This window comes from Stegodyphus dumicola, chromosome 5 (genome assembly GCF_044657685.1).
Source record: "Stegodyphus dumicola isolate Sdum_Otavi_A_Nest chromosome 5, ASM4465768v1".
NCBI lineage: Eukaryota > Metazoa > Arthropoda > Arachnida > Araneae > Eresidae > Stegodyphus > Stegodyphus dumicola.
In genome coordinates this window covers 225,679,692-225,689,610 of record NC_140772.1, presented here as the reverse complement: position 1 = coordinate 225,689,610, position 9,919 = coordinate 225,679,692, and the positions used below count along the sequence as shown (strand labels likewise).

At 31.1% G+C, this 9,919-nt stretch overlaps 1 protein-coding gene across 3 annotated transcripts in view; it reads left to right on the top strand.

The window, feature by feature from the left end:
- Window positions 1-291: 291 nt before the first annotated feature.
- LOC118205799 (lysosomal alpha-glucosidase-like) overlaps window positions 292-9,919 on the top strand; it is a 108,746-nt gene continuing 99,118 nt past the window's right edge. For 2 of the 3 annotated variants that reach the window (XM_035378082.2, XM_035378081.2), the window contains exons 1-3: window positions 292-901; window positions 5,430-5,575; window positions 8,779-8,944. In XM_035378082.2, the coding sequence (XP_035233973.1) occupies window positions 443-901; window positions 5,430-5,575; window positions 8,779-8,944 (771 nt within the window). In that variant the 5' untranslated portion in view covers window positions 292-442. The remainder of the gene's footprint in view (window positions 902-5,429; window positions 5,576-8,778; window positions 8,945-9,919) is intronic. The other variant, XM_085817740.1, reaches the window with a different exon arrangement.

Below are 9,919 nucleotides of genomic sequence, written 5' to 3'. Positions count from 1 at the left end.
CATTATTAAAATCGCTCTGAATGTTTTTTATGCTAATGTACTGGAAAGCGCTTCAGTTCGGGGCTGCCCATGAACTTTAATGGAACGTAGATTTTTCTGAATGTAATTTCTTCACATTTATGAGAGAAAAAATATATTTATATAATGTAATGTTTTATTCTGCCGTATGTTATAAAATCGAAGTTTTCCAGTGTGAAATCTTCTGTTGAATTTTCGAGATGGAAAATGAAAGTGTGGGTTTAACTGTAACCGTGGCTTAAAATTGTCAACAAAACAATATCGCGCGTGATTTATCTGATAGTAATCCCAATAAATGACGCGAAAAATGCTGCAAAAGTATAAAGCAGCGGGCCAGCTGTTTCAAGCATACGCTGAAGTCACCTGATCTTTTCTTCCCTTTCCTGATAGAAATTCTTGTTCTTTTTGCTTTGCGAACAGAGCAATGGATATCCGAAACTGTTGTCGGAATAGAAGAATTTTATACGCTTTTATCATTTTGATAATAGCTGCATGTGCAATAGCGCTTATAGTGTGGCTAGCTAAAGGAAAAAACAAACCAGAACCAACCTCCACATGTCCTAAGATATCGGATGTTGAGCGATTCGATTGTCACCCTAATCGTCCGATCAGTGAAAATGAATGTATCAAACGGGGATGCTGCTACATCCCTGCTACAGATCAAAACGTTTCTGATTGGGATTTAATTAATTCTTCTTATCTCGGGATACCATCTTGCTTTTTTCCAGAAAATTATAAAGGTTATAAAATTAGTAACATTGTAGAAAAAGATGATGGCTTTGAAGCAGATTTAAATCGGAATATTCCATCTGGTTTCCCAGATGATATTAATAAAGTGCATTTGATGATTGATTTTATTGATGATTACAGTTTGAGAATAAAAGTAAGTGAAACTTCATAATAAACTTTAAAAAAGGCACATATTTCTGAATATATAAAAATGCTAAAGCTTTTCATTTATTTTTTTAAAATTTTATGTACATTTTGAATTATGAAAAAGTGTTAAATTACAGTTGGTTGAAGTGTGCATAACTTATTATTATGATCCATTAAATACTTAATTTTTAATTAATAGCTTTCTAATTCAAGATACGAGCATCTTAATTAATTTGTATATTCAGGGTTGACATTATGGTTACAGAAAAGGATTGTGATACTAATTGATATATTGATTTAAATGTTTTGTATTAAATTAATATTATTTTATTAAGTAACAAATTATGTGTGTTTAATCTATATATATATATATATATATATATACATTTTTTTAAATAAAATATACACAATATATATGGTATATCTTGATTTTACATATATGCATATGTTACCGTGAAAGACCGAAATTGGAGAATGTCGACTTTCACCGGAGAATGTCAACATTCACAAAATACATCGGTGAAAGATCGAATATTTCTTTACATTCTTGTACATTCGAACCCTCACCGGTGTATGTCGATAATCACAGATATGCTCTGGTATAGGCCAAAAAGAGAGGAGTATATGTACACGCTGCCATTCCAAAAGGAAGTGTTCCACAAATAAATGCAGTTGTAAAAGCAAGGGTCTCTTGTGCAATTCAAAGTGTCATAATAGTTTAAGTTGTTGCAATAAATAAGATTTGAATCACATAATTTGGTAAGTTTATAACTTCTATTATTTTCCTTTCTCATTTTGAATGTACTGTGTGTTTTAAGTTCTTATTCTGAGTCTGAAGTGTGTTTTTTCGCAAATGAATTATGGGGAAGGAAATATAATACTCTTATATGTTCAACATTCACCATTAGTACATGGTGAATGTCGACATTCACCAATGTAAGTCAGAAATAAGAGTATTTTTAAAATATTTCGGACATACACCAAGCGATTATGTGAATGTTGACATTCACCGGTAAAAGTCGATATTCTCCAGATTTCGGTTTTCACCATAACACATACACACACTGCTGGTCATAAAAAATGCCATGTGAAAAAAAAGGTGGGGGCGCAAGATACAAAGCCATATTTGCTAGATAAATAATATAAAGGTATGAGGGTAAATTGATTAAACTTACAGCTGTGTTCAACTTGCAGAGCACAAAAGAAATCGGTATTTCGTGGAATTGCCATGACTGTCAATAACTGCTGTGACGCAACTTTGAAAGAAAAGGGGTTTGGGATGTGTTCCTTTCATTATCAAGATTCATGTTTAGTCAATCATTTGTCAGTCATCAATAGAAAGAACAGGCCAAGTCGGTGTATTTGTGGTCAATAAAGAATTCTTGAATGCTGCATACAAAGTTGCACATCATCCTGCCGAAAGTGGTTGCATGTAAAGACAGGAGAATAATAGGCTGCAGAACTTCAGAGATGTAAAAACAAATTGAACTTTTCTGTAATAAGGATCAGATTCAGAAATATGTATGTATGTGTGCATGTGTATGCACACACTTACATATGTATGTACATATACATATGTGCATAAATTTCTGAATCCAGTCCTGATAACAAAAAAGTACCAAATAAACAAACGGGTGTAAAAACTGAATAAAATTTATTGGTTAAAAAATGTAAATATCGGCTATACATTTGTTTTTCTCATAAAATTACTTGTTTGTGAAGAACTTTTCTCTATTATTATTTATGAACAGAAAATTACCTGTAAGTTGTGAAGATAGTCAAAACATTATTACCAATTCATAAAACAGCCAGTGAATTGGCAATTTTTCATGGGTGTAAAGTACTATCCCTCCAATGAAGGCATACTAAAGTTTTCCATAGAAAGTAATAGTTGAAAAGTACTCAACTCCAATACTTCATACAGCTTACTCTTCTTCCTTTTCACAGGAATTCAAGGTGGTATTACTGGCATACATGTTTTTCACATATGCTGGAATATTAACCATTTGCATGTCCTGTCATTCTTAATACACAGTGAATATTTCACACCTGTTGAATGTTTTGTTCATAATACAGTACAAAGTCCGGGGTAGAGTAGACTTTAAAGTACCCCTTGTATTATGGCGAAATTGTTGTTTGATTTATCGCCAAGTTGTTGTATCATTTATGGTAGCCTGAGTAGTTGAATGTTATGGAAACCCTATTGTGACGTAATCGGGTGCATGATTCTGGGAAATTTTGAATCATGGGATATTTTGTAAGCGTTTTTGTGGTGTGTGTTGGTTTGATTCTTTAGACGGTAAATGGCCGGATGTAGTAAGATTAATTTGAAGTTTCTGTATGATTTGGAGCGAAAGGGGAAAAGAGCTTTAATTGACTGGTGTGTAAATGAAGGTTTACTTAGTAGCCATTATAAGTGTCCTGTATGTAGGAAGGATATGCGTTTAGTCGAACGTAAAAACCGTTTAGATGGATTTGAATGGGTTTGTAGGAAGAAAGGTTCAGATGGTCATTATGCAAAGCGTTCAATCAGAAAGAGTACCTGGTTTGAAAAAAGTCATTTGAGTATGATTGATATTTTGATTTTTACGTGGCTCTGGGTGTATGAAGTGAACTTGAAAATCATGGTAAGTGAATATTTGCTTTTGGTAGTGCTTAAATCTATAACATGTTTTTCCTTTTTTATGTTATTTTATTGTTTGGTTTAAAATGTATTTTATTGAGATTATGCATTTTTGTTTGCTATATTGTAGAATTTGGTGCTCCTTTGACTTTTTAAGTAAAAGTATATCGATGTGTACATGGACAAAGTGAAGGGAGTGCGGAATGCAAGTTTGTGCAATTCTGGGATTTTTTTTAAGTGAAAATAAGTCGACGTACATGGATAAAGTTAAAAGAGTGCGCAATGCCATTTTTGTGCAATTTGGAGATTTTTTTTTAAGTGAAAATAGGTTGACGTTTACATAGATAAAGTCAAAGGAGTGCGCAATGCCATTTTTGTGCAATTCGGAAATTTTAAGTGAAAATAAGTCGATGTTACATGGATACCGAGTTTGTGCAATTGTTTGTCTTGTTATTTTGGCTTTGTGTAGTTGGCGATTTTTGGCTTAAAAATCGCCACTTCGCAAGTCAAAATAATGAGTCAAAGAATTGCACAAAATTGGTATCCATGTACCGCCAAAAATCGCCAAGTTTCGCCAAGGGGTACCCTAAACTATACTTTTACCGAAAGTCCGAAATCCGGATTTGTCGGGACTTCGGTGATTCCGGATTTGGGATTTTTCCTGATATTAAATCATCAGTTTAATCTAGTAAAGAAAGTAGTAATGTAGAAATTATAGAATTAAAAATATGAAATCATGATTTATGAAAAATGAAGTATTTATGATCTAAAGGGTATCAAAATTTACAAAAAAAGCTTAATATTTATTTGTTTACTTTATTAAACATTTCTTTCACTGCTTCATTGTTTGGGCTAATACTTTCTCTTTAATTATGTAGACAGACATAATCTCTTGTTTAGTTAACTAACTTGTCAATAATTGAAATTTACTCGTTTTCAGTAACCTCTCTGTCACATTCTTCACTATCGGTAGCCGTATTTTCTGGATCTAGAACCATCTTGGGGTGTTTCCCTTGAAATTGAGACAATGCTTTCACCTTTCCCACCTGTGTAGTTCAGTCAGAAAAAATATATTTCAGCGTACCCCTTGGTGCAAATTGGAGATTTTTTGGTGCCATTCCTGTTTACATGCAATGCCCTCAGTAAAATGGCGTCCAAAACATAATTAAAACAAAAATATACAAACTCAATAAACTGTACTTTAAATCAAGGAAATAACATAAGAATGGAAATACAGAAATTTCGGTGTGTGACAATTAATTCCTTAACAGCATCCGAAAACTGTCTAAAATTATCTGATTTAGAATCTGTGTATTGCTGTCGCAACATAAATTCAAAAAATAAGAATAACAAGTAATATAATTTTTTTTAAATTCCTACTTAGGTCAACAAAGAAAAATTTTAAAAATACAAAATAAATAAAATAAAATAAAATACATTAAATTTTTTTTTTTTTTTCCAGAAACTTCAGATTAATCTTATCGCAGGCAGCTCTAGACAGTAGAGAATCATCCTGAAACTTTTCAAGAATCATCCTGATTCTTGAAAAGTTCCCTGTATGGGATCCCCTAGTTCAAAGAAACTCTTGAATTCTTAAACACTGATTATTCTTTAACCGGATAAATGATTCAAGTCCCGCATTGGGCTACAAATTTATAAGCATTGGACCATACATTTAAGCATGTTAACTTTCTATTGTGTTTTGTCAGTTGCTGTTTTTCCTAAAAATATTTTTAAAACTTTATCTTTTTGTTGCCATTTACCATTTCAAAAAATCTGTTTTACCATGACTATGCACTTGAAAGCCATAAGGTTACAATTGTCTTTCATTAAGCATATTTTAATAAACATTGCATAAATCATGCAAAGCCAGTAATTAATTATTTAATAATAATAATTATTATTATTACAGATTAAGGATAAAACTTCTCAGCGTTTTGAGCCACCAGTACCCCTGAGTATCAAAGGAAAGAAAACTGAGAATGGGACGACTTACAATGTAAAGTTAGATTCTGATGGGCTTTTATCCATTGAAAGAAAGAAAAATAGAGTTTTAGTGTTAGTATGGAAAAAAGTTCTTTTCCTCCTCTCTAGCAGGACTTAAGAGAGACCCTTCTCTCTAGAACGATAAGCAGGTGAAATTGATGTAAAAATACTTAATGAACATAAAAAACTTATAGGAGAGAAAGTAAGAAAACACAGTACTCAATAAAATCTGTGTCATTCAGTCAACAGTGTGTTTTCTTACATTCAGTTTTATTACTGTGCCATTGTTTTCTCAATCTGATAAAAGCTACATAATATTTTGAACAAAAAAAAGTTTGATGAATAAGATGTGCTTTATATTTTAGTAAACTAAATTTGTTCATCAAAATATTATTATTATTATTATCACATTAACCTTTTTTTTTTTTTTTTTTTTTTTTTTTTTTTTTTTTTTAATACCTAGTGTAGTTATTTTTAGGTAATACTTAAGGCAAGTAGAATCTGTCCAAGCATCGCTGAGAGCCATGGTTCTCTTCACAAAACACCGATGCTGTGTGAAGCCAAACTTTACTATCACAATCATTCTTTATTACTCATTCAAAACTATTAGCTGAACTGCAAGTTGAGCTTTAATCATTTATTTTCATTTTTTCACACCCCCCAAAAAATATGTTCATAATTAAGTATTATTGTAGGAGAAGAATTAGTACAGTGTACAGTAATTTTTCTATGTGTATGTAATCAGCAACATGAATAACAATTAAATCTTTAAGTTACACACATGGTACAGTAAATTTAACGCACACATACCTGCTGGGAATTGCACAGCTAGTTTATCTAAAATTAGGCAGAACAGCCACTTTATTTTGGCATAGATTCTAAATATATAGATTTTAAAATAAAATTGCTGTTTTGCTGAATTTCAATTTTACTTAGCGGGTTTGTGTTCAAGCTTGATATTTATATACTTATTTATTGTAGAAGTTTATGCAGTGTACATTTCCATATGTTTGCATTGGATAGTGATGGGACTGAATATGTAGCCTTCATTTGGGGGGGGTGGAATTAATCATAATTAACCAGCATATATTTTTTTATTCTTTGGTATTTTAGTCAGTTTTGCATTTTGACATCCTAGCAAAAAAAAAAAAAAAAAAAAAATTTGAAAAATCGCTTTGCTCCTCCGAGAAAAATTTATGTAAAGTTTAGGGGTTAGGGAAAATCACAAATTAGGATTTAAATAACAATTCTTTTTATTTTGGAACTCAGAAAATGTGTCTTTTCTGGTATAGTGTAAAATATATAAAACTAATCCTAGAAAGTAAACTTTGATGAAAGCAGTAAAAAAGACAGATTCAGAGTTTTGGTATGGTGATAATGATAAATCATATAATCACTTCCTTTATTTGATACTTCTTCAGTTTTGATTAAATGTTCCGAAAATTTTATTATTGAAATCATCATTACTACTGTGATATTTTATTTTTCAAATTCTTTACCATTCTTTACTCATTGGAAATCAGAATTCACATTTTTTTTCCACAAATAGCTCTTTGATGTTTTATCCACTTCATTAACTAAGTTGTAAAGAGTTTAAAAGCTAACCCTGCAATATTACAGTCAAAAGTCTTTAATCCGGACTCGTCGGGACTTCGGCGATTCCAGATTATCAGTTTTTCCGGATTATAGATCATCAGTTTAAATCTGGTAAGATGGCATGCAGAAATTATAAAATTAAAAATGTGAAACTGTAATTTATGAAATAAAGAACAATTATGATTTAAAAAGTATCAAAATTTATAAAAAAAAGCTTTATATTTATTTGTTTACTTTATTAAACATTTCTTTCAACACACGCATGCGTAAAGCATACATTACGCATAGTCGAAATTAGAAAAATGCAACCAGAAAACTATTTGATGTGTATTCTTGATATTTATAAAGAATTTGATTTAAATCTTATCAAAGACAGAGTACATCGAGAGGAAATACTGCATTTAGTAAGGAATTATAAGCCGAATAAAATAAAAAATCTGCCCTGAAGATAAGGATAGTGCTGACAGATCAACTTCCAGTTCATTGCGCGCCGCGTCATCTCCCCCCCTCCCACGCAGAGCAGCGTGAAATTGATAAATATATTTCGGAATGGTTAGAGAAACAAAGGATATGCCTTTATCCATTTTTTGCAGCAATTCCACTTTTTGTTTGATGGACATCGAAACATGCTTTCGCTTTTTAGATTATTATAATGGTTTTGTAGATCCTTTGGCAGTATCCAGCATTGGAAATTCTATTTGACATAACCGCAAGTTCAAGCTTAATTTTATAAAATTGCTCTAACAGTCTGCAAAAAATAATAAGCCAGATCCAATTCGAAGATTAAGGAACAACGCAATCTGCAACATTAACTGAAATAGGTAATTAGATAATTTTAGCTTAGCTTATACTGTCCGTACATATACGCATGCACAGAAAGTTTGTAACTTTGAGGTCCAGATTATAGATCATTCCGGATTAATGACTTTTGACTGTATTAGCTTAGTACCTTATTTAACCATGTAATTTTAAACCATAATGGCTCAAAATTTTTCTTTTTTTCTCAAGACAAGAAAATTTTCTACCCCTTTAGTAAGTTCTTAACATGTATGAATGTCATAATAATTCTGTTATCAACCTTTTTCTTGTAAGGTCACAAGTTTATATGATTGTAGTGCAGAGGTTTATATATTGTGAAGTGAAATGTCATTTGTTCAAAATTTTCTAAATTTCTCTAGGTACTTTCTTTTATGCTTGTTGTACTATGTCAAAGTGACAAAACTTTTATTATTTTCTCTCTGAAAATTTTTTTAATGTAATATCATACTAAATTTCTATACAATTTTAAAACTCAAAGGCCATTTCCAGATAATTTTGAGACAAAGATGATGGTGGCTCATTTGTGAATAGGCATGTTTACTTTGATCAATGATCCACAAAAGAATTTGTGAGCTCAGGGCTTCTTGACAAATGTAAATCATACTTATAAGCTACTCAGTGCAACCAGTAACTTCATTTCTTTTGTAAATGAGATGATAAATGATCTTGATAAAAGTGATTGAACTGCTTTTGAATTTTTTGCATGTTTCAATTTTCTTATGCAATGTAATCCATAGCATGCTATAAATGAAATATATAAATCGCACCATAGATTGATTTTGTGAATTTTTTTCTTAATCTACGAATTCTGTATTCTGTCTATGAGTTCTATATATTGTAATTATATTTATTCTTTTTAGATTTAAAACCCAGCTGTCCCAGTTAATCTTCAGCAATCAGTTTCTGCAATTATCGTCATATGTTTCTTCATCTTATTTATATGGATTAGGGGAACACAAAGAAGGAATATTAAAGTCATTTAATTGGACTCGTTTGACTATTTTCAATCAAGGAGATCTACCTGTGGTAAGGTTAAGATTTATATTTGCTGAAGCATATGCCTGAAAAATAAGTCTTTTAAAATATTTTGAAATAAGTCTATAAAATAAATTTAATGTAAGAATTTCACAGTTGGATGCCATGTGTGGGAAAAGTAATTTTTTAATTAAAATTAAGATGCTTGTAATTAGTTTGAGTGTATTAACCAGTTTTTTATTATTCTCAATATAATTAGCAGCAGGTTTAATGAAGTATAAATATAAAATTTGGTGTCTGTTATTCAGGTTAGTATGTGTGTTAATGACTCCTCCTAAATAAGCAGTCCAGATGAAGAGCAAAACAACTGGAACCTTTATTGCTGCTCCACTATTTGAATATGATAAAAATAACTAAAATAGTTTAAGTGAAAATAATAGTGCAGTTTTCTTCAACAAGAACAATAACATTGATTTGGATCTAAAAAACGGTGATCATTAGGTAAAAACAAATTAACTTCAAAATCATGGTTATAGAATAGACTTCTTAAATCCTTCCAGAAGCAAATCTAAAATAATTTAGTAAGCTCAGTATCATCTCAAACTGCAAACACGTTTATTAAACACCTGACTAATTCATGGGCTTGACGTGTTGATATGTTTGGTTATACATGCCTGACAGCGCAGCTGTAGTGCAGGTTGTAGCATATTTAAGGGCGGAATTCCATGAAGACTGTGACAGTGAAGTCTCTATAAGTTGAGGAAGTAGAAATTAAATGCAGAATAAGATTAGATTAGGGAAGGAGGAAAAGAAGGACCCCCCTAAAAAAACATGATAAATATTTACAGTGTCTAATATCTGTTGGCTGAAAGATACTATCCCTTCTCTCTACATTGTCTTGTATTTCTTCATCCTTTTCTTTGCTTTTGTTAAATAGTAAAATATTTCTACTGCTGATCTGATTTTTTTAAATTATTATTATTTGAGGTATTATTCTGGGATTGCATTAGTCTCCTGCAGTTTTAA